Genomic DNA, 21,947 nt, shown 5'->3' on the forward strand with positions numbered 1-21,947 from the left:
GAGAGTCAGTGTGTGTGGAACCCGTACCCCAGTGAGAGTCAGTGTGTGTGGAGTCATAGAGTCACAGATGTTTACAGCATGGAAACAGGCCCTTCGGCCCAACTTGTCCATGCCACCCTTTTTTTTTAAAACCCCAAACCAATCCCAATTGCCCGCATTTGGCCCATATCCCTCTATACCCATCGTACCCATGTAACTGTCTAAATGCTTTTGAAAAGACAAAATTGTACTCGCCTCTACTACTACCTCTGGCAGCTTGTTCCAGACACTCACCACCCTCTGTGTGAAAAAACTGCCCCTCTGGACACTTTGGTATCTCTCCCCTCTCACCTTAAACCTATGCCCTCTAGTTTTAGACTCCCCTACCTTTGGGAAAAGATATTGACTATCTACCTTGTCTATGCCCCTCATTATTTTATAGACCTCTATAAGGTCACCCCTCAGCCTCCTACGCTCCAGAGAAAAAAGTCCCAGTCTATTCAGCGTCTCCTTATAACTCAATCCATCAAGTCCCGGTAGCATCCTAGTAAATCTTTTCTGCACTCTTTCTAGTTTAATAATATCCTTTCTATAATAGGGTGACCAGAATTGCACACAGTATTCCAAGTGTGGCCTTACCAATGTCTTGTACAACTTCAATAAGGCGTCCCAACTCCTGTATTCATTGTTCTGACCGATGAAACCAAGCATGCTGAATGCCTTCTTCACCACTCTGTCCACCTGTGACTCCACTTTCAAGGAGCTATGAACATGTACCCTTAGATCTCTTTGTTCTGTTACTCTCCCCAACGCCCTACCATGAACTGAGTAAGTCCTGCCCTGGTTCAATCTACCAAAATGCATCATCTCGCATTTGTCTAAATTAAACTGCATCTGCCATTCGCCAGCCCACTGGCCCAATTGATCAAGATCCCGCTGCAATTGGAGATAACCTTCCTCACTGTCCACTATGCCACCAATCTTGGCATCGTCTGCAAACTTACTAACCATGCCCCCCATATCCTCATCCAAATCATTAATATAAATGACGAATAACAGTGGACCCAGCACTGATCCCTGAGGCACACCGCTGGTTACAGGTTTTCAGTTTGAAAAACAACTCTCTACAACCACCCCGAAGCCAATTTTGTATCCATTTAGATACCTCACCCTGGATCCCGTGAGATTTAATCCGTACCCCAGTGCAAGTCAGTGTGTGTGGAGCCCATACCCCAGTGAGAGTCAGTGTGTGTGGAACCCATACCTCGGTGAGAGTCAGTGTGTGTGGGACCCGTACCCCGGTGAGAGTCAGTGTGTGTGGAACCCATACCCCAGTGAGAGTCAGTGTGTGTGGAACCCATACCCCAGTGAGAGTCAGTGTGTGTGGAACCCGTACCCCAGTGAGAGTCAGTGTGTGTGGGACCCGTACCCCAGTGAGAGTCAGTGTGTGTGGGACCCAGACCCCAGTGAGAGTCAGTGTGTGTGGGACCCGTACCCCGGTGAGAGTCAGTGTGTGTGGAACCCGTACCCCAGTGAGAGTCAGTGTGTGTGGAACCCATACCCCAGTGAGAGTCAGTGTGTGTGGAACCCGTACCCCAGTGAGAGTCAGTGTGTGGGACCCGTACCCCAGTGAGAGTCAGTGTGTGTGGAACCCGTACCCCAGTGAGAGTCAGTGTGTGTGGGACCCGTACCCCAGTGAGAGTCAGTGTGTGTGGGACCCGTACCCCAGTGAGAGTCAGTGTGTGTGGGACCCGTACCCCAGTGAGAATCAGTGTGTGTGGGACCCGTACCCCAGTGAGAGTTGGCATGTTGTGGAAAAATAGTGGTGGAATTAGTGGCAGAAATGCAACCTCCAAAACCTCTCACCTGAGGAAATAAATTTGTTGCTTAAAATGGAAGAGCCTTTATTAAACATTGAGCAGTGGGTGGAAAGGCTAGATTGGGGCAGCAGTGAGGGGATCTGCACCGGAGAGTGGGGGAGGGACATTTGTACTGGGAGGGGTGCTGCATCTAATCCAGTTTTGTTGATCGTAGATTGATGTGATGTACAATGTGCCAGACCCAGTGGCCAAACCAGCATTCCAGCTCTCGGTGAACTTAAAGGAACCAAGACGCGAACAACATCGGCACCGCGCCAGGCCCGTGTCTCGGAACGATAACCGGTCTCAGCTGTCACGGAGAAAGCGAGCATTAGACACAGATGACGATGATCCAGCCTCAGACCAGGATCATCAGGAGTACAAGGTCACAATGGAGGCATGTGCCAGGTATAGAGGTCACCAGGACATGGCCTACCTGTTGCAGGCCCCCTGCCTGTCACATTGTGTCTGCTTGTTTATTGAATCTGTCTCCTCCACCCTGTCAGACACCGAGAGTCAGTCCATCTGTACAACTGATCTTTTACCCATGTGTTTATCACGAGTTAAAAGGCCCGGCTCCCACATTGAGGAACACCACCAAGCTATCACAACCCTCTAAAGGAAGAAACTACCCCGTGCTGTGCCTGTCCTGGGAGTGTTTGATGGGGGACAGTGTAGAGGGAGCTTTACTCTGTATGTAACCCTGTGCTGTACCTGTCCTGGGAGTGTTTGATGGGGACAGTGTAGAGGGAGCTTTACTCTGTATCTAACCCCGTGCTGTACCTGTCCCGGGAGTGTTTGATGGGGACAGTGTAGAGGGAGCTTTACTCTGTATCTAACCCTGTGCTGTACCTGTCCTGGGAGTGTTTGATGGGGACAGTGTAGAGGGAGCTTTACTCTGTATCTAACCCCGTGCTGCACCTGTCCTGGGAGTGTTTGATGGAGGACAGTGTAGAGGGAGCTTTACTCTGTATCTAACCCCGTGCTGCACCTGTCCTGGGAGTGTTTGATGGGGACAGTGTAGAGGGAGCTTTACTCTGTATCTAACCCCGTGCTGCACCTGTCCTGGGAGTGTTTGATGGGGACAGTGTAGAGGGAGCTTTACTCTGTATCTAACCCCGTGCTGTACCTGTCCCGGGAGTGTTTGATGGGGACAGTGTAGAGGGAGCTTTACTCTGTATGTAACCCTGTGCTGTACCTGTCCTGGGAGTGTTTGATGGGGACAGTGTAGAGGGAGCTTTACTCTGTATCTAACCCCGTGCTGTACCTGTCCCGGGAGTGTTTGATGGGGACAGTGTAGAGGGAGCTTTACTCTGTATCTAACCCTGTGCTGTACCTGTCCTGGGAGTGTTTGATGGGGACAGTGTAGAGGGAGCTTCACTCCTTATCTCACCCCGTGCTATACCTGTCCTGGGAGTGTTTGATGGGGACAGTGTAGAGGGAGCTTTACTCTGTATCTAACCCCATTCTGTACCTGTCCTGGGAGTGTTTGATGGGGGACAGTGTAGAGGGAGCTTTACTCTGTATCTAACCCCGTGCTGTACCTGTCCTGGGAGTGTTTGATGGGGACAGTGTAGAGGGAGCTTCACTCCTTATCTAACCCCATTCTGTACCTGTCCTGGGAGTGTTTGATGGGGACAGTGTAGAGGGAGCTTTACTCTGTATCTAACCCCGTGCTGTACCTGTCCAGGGAGTGTTTGATGGGGACAGTGTAGAGGGAGCTTTACTCTGTATCTAACCCCGTGCTGTACCTGTCCTGGGAGTGTTTGATGGGGACAGTGTAGAGGGAGCTTTACTCTGTATCTAACCCCGTGCTGTACCTGTCCTGGGAGTGTTTGATGGGGGACAGTGTAGAGGGAGCTTTACTCTGTATCTAACCCCGTGCTGTACCTGTCCAGGGAGTGTTTGATGGGGACAGTGTAGAGGGAGCTTTACTCTGTATCTAACCCCGTGCTGTACCTGTCCTGGGAGTGTTTGATGGGGACAGTGTAGAGGGAGCTTTCCTCTGTATCTAACCCTGTGCTGTACCTGTCCTGGGAGTGTTTGATGGGGACAGTGTAGAGGGATCTTTACTCTGTATCTAACCCTGTGCTGTACCTGTCCTGGGAGTGTTTGATGGGGACAGTGTCAAGGGAGCTTTACTCTGTATCTAACCCCGTGCTGTACCTGTCCTGGGAGTGTTTGATGGGGACAGTGTCAAGGGAGCTTTACTCTGTATCTAACCCCGTGCTGTACCTGTCCTGGGAGTGTTTGATGGGGACAGTGTCAAGGGAGCTTTACTCTGTATCTAACCCCGTGCTGTTTCTTCTACAGGTGGCTCCATTCTGGTTCTTCAAACATGGCAGTCCTGGAGGTTCCTCTCTTGTCTGGATTTCGAGCAGATGTGGAAAGTCTTGAACAGGTGGGAAGGTTTTGTTCCCTGGACTGAGTTCCGAGGGATCACTCGGAGCGAGTGTCCCAGTTCCGAGGGATCACTCGGAGTGAGCGTCCCAGTTCCGAGAGATCACTCGGAGCGAGTGTCCCAGTTCCGAGAGATCACTCAGAGCGGGTGTCCCAGTTCCGAGAGATCACTCAGAGCGGGCGTCCCAGTTCCGAGAGATCACTCAGAGCGAGTGTCCCAGTTCCGCGGGATCACTCAGAGCGGGTGTCCCAGTTCCGCGGGATCACTCTGAGCGAGAGTCCCAGTTCCGTGGGATCACTCGGAGCGAGTGATCCCGCGCTAGTTGATATTTGATTGTGACCCTGGGGGATGCTGGACTGCGTCACCATTCCACCCAAGTGCCCGCACTGAGTTGACATTCTCACGGAGAGGCCTGGGCTGACATTGCTGGAAACTCGAATTTCCTCGGCAGCAGCTCCAGAATAAAACAGTTAAAAGTTCATTTCCTTGAGTTTACGAACTTAAGCTGCTCTCCAGCAGAGTGTTTGTAAACCACCCCCCGTTACGCCCTCCGTCCACCACCCAGTCCCTGCCCTCTGCTACCTGCCCCTGTGTCAGTTGTTTTTAGTTGAAAGCATTTCTATGTGAAGCCCTGCCGACAGTGCTGAACTGGCCAATTATAGTGAAGTTTGGAAGTTGGTGATTGGCCGTGTGATGGGAACAGATGTGATAAGAGCATTAGGGTGGCACGGTGGCACAGTGGTTAGCACTGCTGCCTCACAGCGCCAGGGACCCGGGTTTGATTCCCGGCTTGGGTCACTGTCTATTGCGGAGTCTGAACGTTCTCCCTGTGTCCGCGTGGGTTTCCTCCGGGTGCTCCGGTTTCCTCCCACAGCCCAAGGATGTGTGGGTTAGGTTGACTGGCCATGCTAAATTGCCCTTTAGTGTCCCAGGTTGAAGTGATTTGCAGGGTAAATATGTGGGGTTACAGGGATAGGGCCTGGGTGGGATTGTTGTTGGTGCAGACTCGATGGGCTAAATGTACTTCTGTACTGACGGGATTCTTTGTTTCTATGAGAGAGGGACGAGACTGGTGGGTGCTGTGTGCCAGATGTGCTGACAGTGGGAACCCTGAGTGAGGCTGGAGTGGGGAGGGCCGTTTACAGTTGTTTATTCAGAGCATGATCTCTGCAACATCTGGAATTCGACGGTGCGGCGCTCCCTCAGTACCGGCCCCCTGACGGTGCGGCACTCCCTCAGTACCGACCCCCTGACGGTGCGGCGCTCCCTCAGTACCAGCCCCCTGACGGTGCGGCGCACCCTCAGTACCGACCCCCTGACGGTGCGGCACTCCCTCAGTACCGGGCCTCTGACGGTGCGGCACTCCCTCAGTACCGACCCCCTGACGGTGCGGCGCTCCCTCAGTACTGGCCCCCTGACGGTGCGGCGCTCCCTCAGTACCGGCCCCCTGACGGTGCGGCGCTCCCTCAGTACCGGCCCCCTGACGGTGCGGCGCTCCCTCAGTACCGGCCCCCTGACGGTGCGGCACTCCCTCAGTACCGGCCCCCTGACGGTGTGGCACTCCCTCAGTACTGGCCCCCTGACGGTGCGGCACTCCCTCAGTACCGGGCCTCTGACGGTGCGGCACTCCCTCAGTACCGGGCCTCTGACGGTGCGGCACTCCCTCAGTACCGGGCCTCTGACGGTGCGGCACTCCCTCAGTACTGACCCTCTGACAGTGCGGCACTCTCTCAGTACTGACCCTCTGATGGTGCGGCACTCCCTCAGCACTGACCCTCTGACGGTGCGACACTCCCTCAGTACTGACCCTCTGACGGTGCGGCACTCCCTCAGCACTGACCCTCTGACGGTGCGGCGCTCCCTCAGTACCGGGCCTCTGACGGTGCGGCGCTCCCTCAGTACCGGCCCCCTGACGGTGCGGCGCTCCCTCAGTACCGGGCCTCTGACGGTGCGGCGCTCCCTCAGTACCGGCCCCCTGACGGTGCGGCGCTCCCTCAGTACCAGCCCCCTGACGGTGCGGCGCTCCCTCAGTACTGACCCCCTGACGGTGCGGCGCTCCCTCAGTACCGACCCCCTGACGGTGCGGCGCTCCCTCAGTACCAGCCCCCTGATGGTGCGGCGCTCCCTCAGTACCGACCCCCTGACGGTGCGGCGCTCCCTCAGTACCGACCCCCTGACGGTGCGGCGCTCCCTCAGTACCGACACCCTGACGGTGCGGCACTCCCTCAGTACCGGGCCTCTGACGGTGCGGCGCTCCCTCAGTACCAGGCCCCTGACGGTGCGGCACTCCCTCAGTACCGGGCCTCTGACGGTGCGGCGCTCCCTCAGTACCGACCCCCTGACGGTGCGGCACTCCCTCAGTACCGGGCCTCTGATGGTGCGGCGCTCCCTCAGTACCGGGCCTCTGATGGTGCGGCGCTCCCTCAGTACCGACCCCCTGACGATGCGGCACTCCCTCAGTACCGATCCCCTGACGGTGCGGCGCTCCCTCAGTACCGACCCCCTGACGGTGCGGCACTCTCTCAGTACCGACCCCCTGACGGTGCGGCACTCCCTCAGTACCGACCCCCTGACGGTGCGGCGCTCCCTCAGTACCAACCCCCTGACGGTGCGGCACTCCCTCAGTACCGGGCCTCTGATGGTGCGGCGCTCCCTCAGTACCGGGCCTCTGATGGTGCGGCGCTCCCTCAGTACCGGGCCTCTGATGGTGCGGCACTCCCTCAGTACCGGGCCTCTGACGGTGCGGCGCTCCCTCAGTACCGACCCCCTGACGGTGCGGCACTCCCTCAGTACCGACCCCCTGACGGTGCGGCGCTCCCTCAGTACCGACCCCCTGACGGTGCGGCACTCCCTCAGCACCGACCCCCTGACGGTGCGGCGCTCCCTCAGTACCTCATTGATCCACTGGAGCAAGCTGAGAGGGGTGTTTGAAAGCAGCAGTGCTGGTAAGAGATTAATTGGATTAATTGAATTGTTTATTTATTTAATTAGTCAGCTAGTGTGTGTATTTTTTTGGCCTTTACTTTAACAGCAGTTTTTCAAGTTTAAAGTGAAAACTAGAAGTGGGCAGCAAAGGAGTCTGGGAAGGGTTTTTTAAGCGCGTGAAGTATAAAAGGTAGGCTGCAGTATACAGCGGGCAGCGTCGGGAGCGGGCAGTGTAGTGTGTGGGAAGCAGAGTGTGAGCTATAAGACTTTGGCTCACAGGGCTTAGGCTGAAAGGGCGAGCAGGGGTGAGTTGAATTCATTTTTGCACTTTCTACCTGGTACTGGCAAGGTATCTAGAGGGGATGGGTGTGCAGGCAGTGCAATGTTCCTCTTGCACTATGTTTGAGGTGAGGGACGACGACAGTGTCCCTACTGATTACACCTGTGGGAAGTGCACCCATCTGCAGCTCCTCCAAAACCGTGTTAGGGAACTGGAGCTGGAGTTGGATGAACTTAGGATCATCAGGGACGCAGAGATGGCCATAGACACAAGCTTTAGGAATACAGTTACTCCGAGGATTGAAAACAGATGGGTGACGGTGAGAGGGGCTGGGAGGAAGCAGTCCGTGCAGGGATCCCCGGTGGTCGTTCCCCTTAGCAACAAGTATTCCGCTTTGGATACGGTTGAGGGGGATGACATACCAGTGGGGAGCCGCAGTGAGAGGATCTCCAGCACTGTGTCCGTCTCTGTGGCTCGGGAGGGAAAGGGGGAGAGCGGGAGGGCGATAGTTATTGGGGACTCGTTAGTTAGAGGGATAGATAGGAGGTTCTGTGGCAGCAAAAGAGACTCACGGATGGTATGTTGCCTACCGGATGCCAAGGTCCGTGATGTCTCAGACCGTGTTTTCCAGATTCTGAAGGGGGAGGGGAAACAGTCACAAGTCGTGGTGCACATTGGTACCAATGACATAGGTAAGAGAAGGGACGGGGATTTAAAGCAGGAATTTTTGGAGCTGGGCTGGAAGCTGAGAGCCAAGACGAAACATGTGGTCATCTCTGGTACGTTGCCGGTACCACGTGATAGCGAGTTGAGGAACAGGGAGAGAGTGCAGTTAAATATGTGGTTGCAGGGATGGTGTAGGAGGGAGGGTTTCAGATACGTGGATAATTGGAACACGTTCTGGCGAAGGTGGGACCTGTACAAACAGGACGGGGTGCACCTGAACCAGAGGGGCACCAATATCCTCGGAGGGAAATTTGTTACGGCTCTTCAGGGGGGTTTAAACTAATTTGTCAGGGGAGTGGGAAAGGGAGTTGTAGTCCAGAAGTCAGTGAGGGTGGTGAGGTATTGGGGAAGGTATCAGGGTCAAGGGTGGGTACTGGTAGACAGGAAGGTGGGTTGAAGTGTGTCTACTTCAATGCAAGGAGCATCCGGAACAAGGTAGATGAACTTGGGGCGTGGATTGGTACTTGGGACTACGATGTTGTGGCCATTACGGAGACGTGGGTAGAACAAGGACAGGAATGGTTGTTGGACGTTCCGGGGTATAGGTGTTTCACTAAGTGTAGGGAAGCTGGTAAAAGAGGTGGAGGAGTGGCATTGTTAATCAAGGATAGTTTAACGGCTGCGGAAAGGCACTTCGTGGGGGATCTGCACACTGAGGTAATATGGGCTGAAGTTAGAAATAGGAAAGGAGCGGTCACGTTGCTAGGAGTTTACTATAGGCCCCCAAATAGTAATAGAGATGTGGAGGAAGAAATTGCTAAGCAGATTATGGATATGTGTGGGGGTCACAGGGTAGTTGTCATGGGGGACTTTAACTTTCCAAATATTGATTGGAACCTTTGTAGGTCAAATAGTTTGGATGGGGCAGTTTTTGTGCAGTGTGTGCGGGAGGGTTTCCTGACACAATATGTGGATGGGCCGACTAGAGGTGAAGCCACATTGGATTTGGTACTGGGAAATGAACCGGGCCAAGTGTTAGATTTGGTTGTGGGAGAGCAATTTGGAGATAGTGACCACAGTTCGGTGTCTTTTGTTATTGCAATGGAGAGGGATAGGGCCGTACGGCAGGGCAAGGTTTACAATTGGGGGAGGGGTAATTATGATGCGATTAGGCAAGAATTAGGGGGCATAAGTTGGGAACAGAAACTGTCAGAGAAAGGAACTAATGAAAAGTGGAATTTTTTCAAGGAACAAATACTGGATGTCCTTGATAGGTATGTTCCTGTCAGGCAGGGAGGAAATGGCCGAGTGAGGGAACCATGGTTCACAAAAGAGGTGGAATGTCTTGTGAAAAGGAAGAGGGAAGCTTATGTAGGGATGAGGAAACAAGGTTCAGATGGCTCGATTGAGGGTTACAAGTTAGCAAGGAATGAGCTGAAAAAGGGGCTTAGGAGAGCTAGGAGGGGACATGAGAAGTCCTTGGCGGGTCGGATCAAGGAAAACCCCAAGGCTTTTTACTCTTATGTGAGGAATAAAAGAATGACCAGGGTGAGGTTAGGGCCGGTCAAGGACAGTAGTGGGAACTTGTGTATGGAGTCAGTAGAGATAGGCGAGGTGATGAATGAATACTTTTCTTCAGTGTTCACCAAGGAGAGGGGCCATGTTTTTGAGGAAGAGAAGGTGTTACAGGCTAATAGGCTGGAGGAAATAGATGTTCGGAGGGAGGATGTCTTGGCAGTTTTGAATAAACTGAAGGTCGATAAGTCCCCTGGGCCTGATGAAATGTATCCTAGGATTCTTTGGGAGGCAAGGGATGAGATTGCAGAGCCTTTGGCGTTGATCTTTGGGTCCTCGCTGTCCACGGGGATGGTGCCAGAGGACTGGAGAATGGCGAATGTTGTTCCTCTGTTTAAGAAAGGGAATAGAAATGACCCTGGTAATTATAGACCGGTTAGTCTTACTTCGGTGGTTGGTAAATTGATGGAAAAGGTCCTTAGGGATGGGATTTACGACCATTTAGAAAGATGCGGATTAATCCGAGATAGTCAGCACGGATTTGTGAAGGGCAAGTCGTGCCTCACAAATTTGATAGAATTTTTTGAGGAGGTAACTAAGTGTGTTGATGAAGGTAGGGCAGTTGATGTCATATACATGGATTTTAGTAAGGCGTTTGATAAGGTCCCCCATGGTCGGCTTATGATGAAAGTGAGGAGGTGTGGGATAGAGGGAAAGTTGGCCGATTGGATAGGTAACTAGCTGTCTGACCGAAGACAGAGGGTGGTGGTCGATGGAAAATTTTCGGATTGGAGGCAGGTTGCTAGCGGTGTGCCGCAGGGATCAGTGCTTGGTCCTCTGCTCTTTGTGATTTTTATTAATGACTTAGAGGAGGGGGCTGAAGGGTGGATCAGTAAATTTGCTGATGACACCAAGATTGGTGGAGTAGTGGATGAGGTGGAGGGCTGTTGTAGGCTGCAAAGAGACATAGATAGGATGCAAAGCTGGGCTGAAAAATGGCAAATGGAGTTTAACCCTGATAAATGTGAGGTGATTCATTTTGGTAGGACAAATTTAAATGTGGATTACAGGGTCAAAGGTAGGGTTCTGAAGACTGTGGAGGAACAGAGAGATCTTGGGGTCCATATCCACAGATCTCTAAAGGTTGCCAGTCAAGTGGATAGAGCTGTGAAGAAGGCCTATAGTGTGTTAGCTTTTATTAACAGGGGGTTGGAGTTTAAGAGCCGTGGGGTTAGGCTGCAACTGTACAGGACCTTGGTGAGACCACATTTGGAATATTGTGTGCAGTTCTGGTCACCTCACTATAGGAAGGATGTGGAAGCGCTGGAAGGAGTGCAGAGGAGATTTACCAGGATGCTGCCTGGTTTGGAGGGTAGGTCATATGAGGAAAGGTTGAGGGAGCTAGGGCTGTTCTCTCTGGAGCGGAGGAGGCTGAGGGGAGACTTAATAGAGGTGTATAAAATGATGAAGGGGATAGATAGAGTGAACGTTCAAAGACTATTTCCTCGGGTGGATGGAGCTATTACAAGGGGGCATAACTATAGGGTTCGTGGTGGGAGATACAGGACGGATATCAGAGGTAGGTTCTTTACGCAGAGAGTGGTTGGGGTGTGGAATGGACTGCCTGCAGTGATAGTGGAGTCAGACACTTTAGGAACATTTAAGCGGTTATTGGATAGGCACATGGAGCACACCAGGATGATAGGGAGTGGGACAGCTTGATCTTGGTTTCAGATAAAGCTCGGCACAACATCGTGGGCCGAAGGGCCTGTTCTGTGCTGTACTGTTCTATGTTCTATGTTCTACAGTACCGGGCCTCTGACGGTGCGGCGCTCCCTCAGTACCGACCCCCTGACGGTGCGGCACTCCCTCAGTACCGGGCCTCTGACGGTGCGGCGCTCCCTCAGTACCGACCCCCTGACGGTGCGGCACTCCCTCAGTACCGGGCCTCTGATGGTGCGGCGCTCCCTCAGTACCGGGCCTCTGATGGTGCGGCGCTCCCTCAGTACCGGGCCTCTGATGGTGCGGCGCTCCCTCAGTACCGGGCCTCTGACGGTGCGGCGCTCCCTCAGTACCGACCCCCTGACGGTGCGGCACTCCCTCAGTACCGACCCCCTGACGGTGCGGCGCTCCCTCAGTACCGGGCCTCTGACGGTGCGGCGCTCCCTCAGTACCGACCCCCTGACGGTGCGGCACTCCCTCAGTACCAGGCCTCTGACGGTGCGGCGCTCCCTCAGTACCGACCCCCTGACGGTGCGGCACTCCCTCAGTACCGGGCCTCTGATGGTGCGGCGCTCCCTCAGTACCGGGCCTCTGACGGTGCGGCGCTCCCTCAGTACCGGGCCTCTGACGGTGCGGCACTCCCTCAGTACCGGGCCTCTGATGGTGCGGCGCTCCCTCAGTACCGGCCCCCTGACGGTGCGGCGCTCCCTCAGTACCGGGCCTCTGATGGTGCGGCGCTCCCTCAGTACCGGGCCTCTGATGGTGCGGCGCTCCTTCAGTACCGGGCCTCTGATGGTGCGGCGCTCCCTCAGTACCGGGCCTCTGACGGTGCGGCGCTCCCTCAGTACCGGGCCTCTGATGGTGCGGCGCTCCCTCAGTACCGGCCCCCTGACGGTGCGGCGCTCCCTCAGTACCGGCCCCCTGACGGTGCGGCACTCCCTCAGTACCGGGCCTCTGACGGTGCGGCGCTCCCTCAGTACCGGGCCTCTGACAGTGCGGCACTCCCTCAGTACCGGGCCTCTGACGGTGCGGCGCTCCCTCAGTACCGGGCCTCTGACAGTGCGGCATTCCCTCAGTACCGGCCCCCTGATGGTGCGCCGCTCCCTCAGTACTGGGCCTCTTACAGTGCGGCACTCCCTCAGTACTGACCCTCTGACAGTGCGGCACTCCCTCAGTACTGACCCTCTGACAGTGCGGCGCTCCCTCAGTACTGATCCTCTGACAGTGCAGCACTCCCTCAGTACTGACCCTCTGACAGTGCGGCACTCCCTCAGTACTGATCCTCTGACAGTGCGGCACTCCCTCAGTACTGACCCTCTGACAGTGCCTCTATGATTATACTTGCTGTCCCTCGGACAGTAGTGTTGGTCGGGAAAGCAGTTGGTGCCCTTCGTGATTCACTGACTGTTATTCACGACACAGGTTGGGATGTGGAATGAGTCCAGGGCTGAATTTGCCCAGCACTTGAGAGAAGAGAGAAAACTGGAAAATGAATTCTTCAAGATTCAAAATAAAGGGAACTTCAAAAAAAATGGAGAGTTTAGCAAAACTTTAGGATCAACAGAATGTGTCATCTGATAAGGTTAAACGTTAAATATCACCAACAGTCTGTAATAATTCTTGTTTACCAGTTCAGGAAAAAACAGCAACGTGTTTATTTATAGGTAAAGGCGATACAGAAACTTGCAGCTTCATGGCTGCAGCCAGCTCTCAAGGAAGTTTTAGAACGGTAAACCCCCCCCACCTGATCCCTGACTGCTTTCCCAGGTCATGTAACCCTTAAAGGGACAACCACCCAGTCAGTGAGTTATTAACAGCCTGTCAAATGCTGTGAAACGAGGGATGTTCTGGGGCAGCCAAAGGCTATTTTGAAGCTGTGCTTGATTTAAGTTTTAGATGCTGTAATAATGTCCATATCCCTGTGTAACAGAGGCCAAGAATTCAGTTTCAAATCCCTGATCCAACTGGTTATTGCTTTCCAGACCTAAACCTTATCAATCATCAAACATACAGGACAGAAACCGGCCATTCGTTCCCAATGACCTTCCTTCCATCATAAGGTCAGAAATGGTGCTGTTCGCCGATGATTGCACAATGTTCAGCACCATTCGCGACCCCTCAGATACTGAAACAGTTCATGTTCATATGGACTGCACGGTGGCACAGTGGTTAGCACTGCTGCCTCACAGTGCCAGGGACCTTTGTTTCAATTACAGCCTCGGGTGACTGTCTGTCTGGAAATTGCACGTTCTCCCCGTGTCTGCGTGGGTTTCCTCCGGGTGCTCCAGTTTCCTCCCACACTCCAAAGATATGCAGGTACGGTTGATTGGTCATGCTAAATTGCCCCTTACTGTCAGAGAGATTAGCAGCGCAAATACGTGGGATTACAGGGATAAGGCCTGTTTGGGATTGAAGTCAGTGCAGGCTCGATGGGCTGAATGGCCTCCTCCTGCACTGTAGGGATTCTGTGTCCAAATGCACCAAGACCTGGTCAATATTCAGACTTAGGCTGATAAGTGGTAAGTAACATTTGTGCAACACAAGTGTCAGGCATCTGAGAGAATCCAGCCAATTCCCCATGATATTTAATGGCATTACCGTCACTGAATCCCCCACGACCAACATTTTGGGGGTTACCATTGACCAGAAACTGAACTGGATCAGCCATATAAATACTACAAGAGCAGGTCATCAGGGGCTGGGACTCCTGCGGTGAGTAACTCACCCTGACTCCCCAAAACTTGTTCTATAAGGCACCACCTGCCTGGATGGGTGCAGCTCCAACAGCACTCAAGAAGCTCAACACCACCCAAGACAAAACAACCTGCTTGATTTCTACCCCTTTCACAAACATTCACTCCCTTCACCACCAACTCACAGGGACACCGTCTGCAAACGAACTGCAGGAACTCATCAAGGCTCCTTGGGCAGCACCTTCCAAACCCATGACTCCTACCATCTAGACGGACAAGAGTAGTAGATATATGGGAATAATACAACCTTCAAGTTCCCCTCCAAGTCTAGTAGAGTGGACCAAGGAGAACCGGTGGATATGGTCAAAGCTTTTGACAAGGCCTCACCAAGCAGACTACCATGTAAAGTTAAAGTGCATGGATTGAGATGGATCGAAAGCTGGTTGGCAGCTAGGAAGCAAGGAGTTAGCATAAATGGGTATTTTTCCGATTGGCAGTCAGTGACTAGTGGGGTTCCACAGGGATCTGTGCTAGGAACCCAACTGTTCACATTATAAATGATTTGGAAGAGGGAACTATCTCCAAATTTGCAGATGATACAAAGTTGGGTGGGAGAGTGAGCTGTGAGGAGGATGCAGAGATGCTTCAGCGTGATTGGATAGGCTGTGTGTGTGGGCATATACATGGCAGGTGCAGTATCGTGTGGACAAATGTGAGGTTATCCACTTTGGTAGCAATAATAGGAAGACAGATTATTACTTGAATTGGTGTAAATTGAGAGAGGTGGATATTCAGCGAGACTTTGGAGTCTTCGTGCATCAGTCACTGAAAGTAAGTGCGCAGGTACAGCAGGCAGTAAAGAAGGCAAATGGTATGTTGGCCTTCACAGCGAGAGGATTTGAGTATCGGGATAGGGATGTTTTGCTGCAATTGTACAGGGCGTTGGTGAGGCCACACCTGGAGTATTGTGTGCAGTTTTGGTGCCCTTATCCGAGGAGGGATGTCCTTGCTATAGAGGGAGTACAGCGAAGGTTTGCCACGCTGATTCCTGGGATGGCAGGCCTGTCATATGAGTAGAGACCAAGTTGGTTAGGATTGTATTAATTGGAGTTTAGAAGAGTGAGAGGGGATCTCATAGAAAGTTATAAAATTCTAACAGGGTTAAACTAGGTAGGTTCAGAAAGAATGTTCCCAATGGTGGGGGAGTCCAGAATGAGGGGTCATAGTTTGAGGATAAGGGGTAAACCTTTTAGAACTGAGGTGAGGAGAAATTTCTTCACCCAGAGGGGGGTGAATGTATGGAATTCACTACCATAGAAAGTAGTTGAGGCCAAAACGTTGTCTGATTTCAAGAAGAAATTGGAAATAGCTCTTGGGGCTAAAGGGGTCAAGGGATATGGGGGGAAGCAGGGATCAGGATATTGAATTTGATGATCAGCCATGATCAAAATGAATGGCGGAGCAGGCTGGAAGGGCCAAATGGCCTCCTCCTGCTTCTCGTTTGTATGGAAGTCACTCACTATCCTGATTTGGAAATATATCGCCGTTCCTTCACTGTCGCTGGGTCCAAATCCTGGAACACCCTCCCTAACAGCACTCTGGATGTACCTACACCAGAGGAACTGCAGCGATTCAAGAATGCAGCTCCTCTTCACCTTCTCAAGGGGCAATTAGGGATGGGCAATAAATGCTGCTCTAGCCAGTGACGCCCACTCCTTTCCAGCCTGGGAAGGAAGGGAAGGTGGGCAGAGTGAGGGGAGGGGGAGGGTGGGCAGAGTGAGGGGGAGGGTGGGCAGAGTGAGGGGGAGAGGGAGGGTGGGCAGAGTGAGGGGGAGAGGGAGGGTGGGCAGAGTGAGGGGAGGGGGAGGGTGGGCAGAGTGAGGGGAGGGGGAGGGTGGGCAGAGTGAGGGGGGGGTGGGCATTGAGGCGACGAAGGCACTCGCAGCAATGCCACCTCGGGTTATCTGGCTGTGGATACTGTTCACAGCTGTGGATGGGGAGAGGGTTGAGGCTGTTCATCAAATCAGCCTGTAAAACTCACTCTGACTGGGGAGCAGAATCTCCATGGCGCCAGAGTGCAAGAGAACATCGTAAAGCGTCTGGTCTGCGGCCAGTTCCTGCCCTTCGATCTATGAAATATTAACTACAGACTTGGGGGCCTGTAAAACCCGAACAGCAAATTAAAACGGGCTCTTTACTTGCCTCAGATGTAAGTTGAAGTTGTGTTCATTTATCACTGGCTTTATTGGATGGAACATTTGCTCTAGTTTGTGTTTTATGAAGTTTCCCTGGAGATTGGGTAATATTTCTTATGATGAAGCAGTAATGTGGCAGAGTGTGAGAGACAGGATCTGGAGTGTGACTCACACAGACAGACCTCTCCTTTGTAACTCCCAGCTCCAGCCTGTGACTCCCTTGTTGCTGTTGCCCAGTGCGTTGGTGACGACTCTCTGCGTTTGATGTGTTTGACAGAGATGTTGTTGCCATCTCATAATTCTGGCAGTTATTAGTGACACACGGTGTCCTATTTAACCCCCCCCCTCCCCTCAATATTAAGAAAAAGTCATTCAGATGAGGGGGAGCGGGGGGTTAGTTAGTCTATTTTTATGGTTTTATATACATTAAAACATTTCTGGCTGCCTGGTATTCTGGTTTGAACGAGGGCCTCCCAGTCACAGGGACTGTACCTGGATCACGGCCCAGTTATCTGTTAGATCAAAGTCTTTTTTGCTTTGCGATTAGATTCAATTTCTGAGCCCCTGTGGCTTCAGCTGGTGAAAGCAATGAGAAATTAGGCAGAGGGAGGTTGAGTCCCGTACCCGTGCTCTCTTAGTTATCTCTGCCAATTAGAGGCCAAACATTTCTAAATCACTGGGTCCAGAGGGGCAATTGTTTTCACAGAGGGTGGTGAGTGTCTGGAACAAGCTACCAGAGGTAGTAGTAGAGGCGGGTACAATTTTGTCTTTTAAAAAGTGTTTAGACAGTTACATGGGTAAGGTGGGTATCGAGGGATACGGGCCAAATGCGGGCAATTGGGATTAGCTTAAGAGTTTAAAAAAAAGGCGGCATGGACAAGTTGGGCTGAAGGGCCTTTTTCCGTGCTGTAAACATCTATGACACTGGTTAGGACTCAGCCTGAGAATTGTGTTCAGTTCTGGGTGTCCAGGGGGGATGTTAAAACCTTGGAGAGGGTGCAGAGGAGATTTACCAGGATGGTGTTAGAGGTGAGGGGCTTTGGACATATGGAGAGAGTAGAGAAGCTAGGCTTGTTCTCCTGAGAGTAAAGAAGGTTAAGAGGAGATTTAATTCAGAAGGGGTTTCATGGAGTGAATGAGGAGAAACCCTTTCCCATGGCAGGAGAGTCAGTAAGCAGAGGGACACAGATTTAAGGTGATCTGTAAAAGGATAGAGAGGGAGATGGGGATTTTTTTAACACAGTGACTTTGTAATTGGGAATGTGTGCACTCGAACGGCAAGCACACGGCAAGTAGGGTGTTGCAGCAAGAGTGAGTAAATCCTTCACCACAGAGCGAGACCTAAATTTATCTAGACATGAAATGTTATAAACCGTCCCTTTCTGTGTGCTTCCTATCAATTCTCCATTCTAAATCCTTCTGTCCCTCTGTATAATGGAAGCTTCCAATGTAAACATCACTTAGTAAATACATTGCCCACACGGGAAGGTGCTGCAGTGCGACCAGGACAAGGAATAAAAATGCTTGAAGTGGACCTCTGACCTCTGATGTTGAGTCACCTGAAGGCCACACTTAGCGTTAACTCCTCATACACAATTAGTTGTTTTAAAACAAAGAAAAATACATCACAGGAACAGGCCCTTCGGCCCTCCAAGCCTGTACCGATCATGATGCCCTAGCTAAACTTAAAAAAACATCTGCCCGTACTCAGTCCGTATCCCTCTATTCCCTCCCTATTCATGGACCCATCCAGATGCCTCTTAAATGTTGCTAATGTGCCCGCTTCCACCACCACCTCTGGCAGCGCGTTCCAGGCACCCACCACTCTCTGCATGAAAAACCTCCCCCGCACATCTCCCTTAAACTTTCCCCCTCTCACCTCGAATCTGTGGTCTCTGTAATTAACACTTAGTTATCAGGTCTAACCCCAGCCCCTGTATTCCCAGTGAAAACAATCCTAGTTTATTCAACCTCTCCTCATAGCCAACACCCTCGAGACCAGGCAACATCCAGTGAACCTTCTTTGCACTCTCTCCAAAGCTTCCACATCCTGCTGGTAGTGTGGTGACCAGAACTCCACGCAATACTCCAAATGCGGCCTAACCAAGGTTTTATATAACATAATTTGCCAACTCATGTACTCAGTGATGACTAGTTTTGACAGCGAGTTGACGAAAAGGTTTTAAAGTTTGAGAAAATGAAATCTGCTTTATTGCACATGTTGAAAAAGAAGATATTCAGGATAACTTTCTCTTCTACTACAGCTGCTCCTGGGTAAACAGATTGAACTGAAACGCTATGAAGTGGATGGAAGAAAGGTTCTGTTTTATTTTGATGAGGTAAGAGAGAAGTTTTTAAAAAAGAGAAATAAAATGAGCCATATCATCAGGAAAGGCCGAGGTTCCTTCCTCAGCCTGAACTGATCCAGCTGATCCTGCGCTGATCCTGCACTGATCCAGCTGATCCTGCACTGATCCAGCTGATCCTGCACTGATCCAGCTGATCCTGCACTGATCCAGCTGATCCTGCACTGATCCAGCTGATCCTGCACTGATCCATCTGATCCTGCACTGATCCATCTGATCCTGCACTGATCCATCTGATCCTGCACTGATCCTGCACTGATCCTGCGCTGATCCAGCTGATCCAGCACTGATCCAGCTGATCCCACCAAGATCATGAAACTCAATGCAAAAAGCAGGCCATTTAGCCCATCGAGCCAGTGATTGGTCTTTACATCCCAAACAAAGAAAATTACAGTACAGGAACAGGCCCTTTGGCCCTCCAAGCCTGCACCGGCCATTCTGCCCGATTGAACTAAAACCCCCTACTCTTCTGGACACCATATCCCACTATTCCCATCCTATTCATGTATTTGTCCAGATGCCCCTTAAAAGTCACTATCGTATCAGCTTCCACTACCTCCCTCGGCAATGAGTTCCAGGCACCCACTACCCTCTGTGTAAAAAAACTTGCCTCGTACATCTCTTTTAAACCTTGCCCCTCGCACCTTAAACCTGTGCCCCCCAATAATTGACTCTTCCACCCTGGGAAAAAGCTTCTGACTGTCCACTCTGACCATGCCTCTCATAATCTTGTAGACTTCTATCAGGTCACCCCTCAACCTCCGTCATTCCAGTGAGAACAAACCAAGTTTCTCCAACCTCTCCTCATACTTAGTGGCCTCCATGCCAGGCAACATCCTGGTAAATCTTTTCTGTACTGTACCATACAAGCAGCATTTTAATGCAGTGTGCTTGCCCTGTTCCCACCCCTTCATCCCTGATCTTTCAACAACTTGGGTAAGCTGTTCCGAAAGGTTCAGTTGGTCTCTGTTCCCATCAGTAATTCCAGGCGTACATTCTGGATACAACACCCTCTGCCGAAAGGTGCCCCTGCGACAGTCTGCCCGGAACCCTTTGCATCTGTTCTCGTACTGATCTCCCCTGATTCAATAACTGAGTCTGGCTGACACTCACTCTCCCTCCCTCATGAGGAAATGTTTAGCTGAGACACATTTTGGAGAAGGGGAGGAGTGTGAGGGAGGGGACGATCGATTGTTTAAACAAGTCAGCATGACTCTCTCCTGTGAGGCAGAAGGCTCTGGTTTCAATTCCAAGTCCAGAGTCTTCAGCCCATAATCCAGACTGATCATCCCAACACCACACTGTCAAAGGGTCAGTGCTGAGGGAGTGCTGCACTGTCAGAGGGTCAGTGCTGAGGGAGTGCCGCACTGTCAGAGGGTCAGTACTGAGGGAGTGTGGCACTGTCAGAGGGTCAGTACTGAGGGAGTGCCGCGCTGTCAGAGAGTCAGTACTGAGGGAGTGCCGCATTGTCAGGGGGTCAGTACTGAGGGAGTGCCGCATTGTCAGAGGGTCAGTACTGAGGGAGTGCTGCACTGTCAGAGGGTCAGTGCTGAGGGAGTGCCGTGCTGTCAGAGAGTCCGTACTGAGGGAGTGCCGCACTGTCAGCGGGTCAGTGCTGAGGGAGTGCCGCATTGTCAGGGGGTCAGTACTGAGGGAGTGCCGCACTGTCAGAGGGTCAGTACTGAGGGAGGCCGCGCTGTCAGAGAGTCAGTACTGAGGGAGTGCCGCACTGTCAGAGGGTCAGTGCTGAGGGAGTGCCGCACTGTCAAAGGGTCAGTGCTGAGGGAGTGCCGCACTGTCAGGAAGTCAGTGCTGAGGGAGTGCCGCACTGTCAGTGGGTCAGTGCTGAGGGAGCGCCGCACTGTTGGAGGGTCAGTACTGAGGGAGCGCCGCACTGTTGGAGGGTCAGTGCTGAGGGAGTGCTGCACTGTTGGAGGGTCAGTACTGAGGGAGTGCCGCACTGTCAGAAGGTCAGTACAGAGGGAGTGCTGCACTGTCAGAGGGTCAGTACTGAGGGAGTGCCGCACTGTCAGAAGGTCAGTACTGAGGGAGTGCCGCACTGTCAGAGGGATCATGTTTTGGATGTTAAACAAGGCCCAGTCTGCCCTTTCGGATAACTGTAAAAAATCCCACAGTCACTATTCTGAAAAACAGCGGGGAATTATTCCTGTTGTCCTGGCCAATGTTTATCTCAATAAATATCACAAACCGATTATCCAATCATCATTATATTATTGGATGTGGGATCTTGCTGTGCACTGCCATGTTTCCCTTAGGACAGTGATTCACCTGAACAGGATTTACTGGCTGCACAGTGCTTGGAGATGTGAGGTTAGAATTGTAACCTCTCTTTTTAAATATTGCATCAAGTCTCTCCCTCTGTGCTCAGATTCCCAGCCAGTGTATGACCTGTGTCAAGTTCTACGCATACCGGGAATATATCATTGGGAAAACAGCTCCCGTGCCAGTCAAGGTCTACGACTACTATGAACCAGGTGAGTGCTTGCAGCCTGGGCACAGGGTTCTTTTGAACTTTGGGCTGTCCATGAACTGACGATTAATCTCCAGGACGTTGAAAGGTCATGAGGGATATTTAAATAATTGCTGAACAAATACTCGTTCAATTCTAAAAATATTGGAGCCAAAAAGGAAAGGCTGTTTGATTGGCAAGCAAGTATCATCCGATTGGATAAGAAGAATCCCATTTGTTTTCTGATTTGCTGTTGGAAGGCGGATGTAATGAGAATGTTCATGTAGAACAACCAATGGCTGTGAGGGGAAAACGGGATGGTTGGAGGGAGGGAGGAGACCCTATGACCAAACTAGCAGGACTGTGTATGCCCAGACAGTTGGCAGCCCTTACCCATGGATCTTGGCGTGTGCCAATTGGAATGGATTTGGGACCCAGGGTAAAGGGTCTCACTGGCTCAAACTGAAGAGTTTGCAGCAATTAAAAAAACGATTCCAAACTGGTCAGAACATTGAATACAGGAGTTGGGACGTCTTGTTAAAGTTGTACAAGACATTGGTAAGGTCACATTTGGAATATTGTGTACAGTTCTGGTCACCCTATTATAGAAAGGATATTATTAAACTCGAAAGAGTGCAGAAAAGATTTACTAGGATGCTACTGGGACTTGATGGATTGAGTTATAAAGAGAGGCTGGATAGACTGGGACTTTTTTCTCTGGAGCGTAGGAAGCTGAGGGGTGACCTTATAGAGGTCTATAAAATAGATCAGCTAGATAGTCAATATCTTTTCCCAAAGATAGGAGAGTCTAAAACTAGAGGGCATAGGTTTAAGGTGAGAGGGGAGAGTGTCCAGAGGGACAATTTTTTCACTCGG

The 21,947-nt window shown here is 51.8% G+C and overlaps 1 protein-coding gene across 1 annotated transcript in view; it reads left to right on the plus strand.

The window, feature by feature from the left end:
• Nucleotides 1–21,947, plus strand: part of cpamd8 (C3 and PZP like alpha-2-macroglobulin domain containing 8) — a 217,944-nt gene that overhangs the window by 168,567 nt on the left and 27,430 nt on the right. Inside the window, exons 39-42 of the mRNA XM_078198736.1 lie at nt 2,014–2,246; nt 4,152–4,239; nt 18,500–18,574; nt 20,991–21,096. Coding sequence (XP_078054862.1) covers nt 2,014–2,246; nt 4,152–4,239; nt 18,500–18,574; nt 20,991–21,096 — 502 coding nt within the window. The remainder of the gene's footprint in view (nt 1–2,013; nt 2,247–4,151; nt 4,240–18,499; nt 18,575–20,990; nt 21,097–21,947) is intronic.

This window comes from Mustelus asterias, chromosome 26 (genome assembly GCF_964213995.1).
Source record: "Mustelus asterias chromosome 26, sMusAst1.hap1.1, whole genome shotgun sequence".
Lineage (NCBI taxonomy): Eukaryota > Metazoa > Chordata > Chondrichthyes > Carcharhiniformes > Triakidae > Mustelus > Mustelus asterias.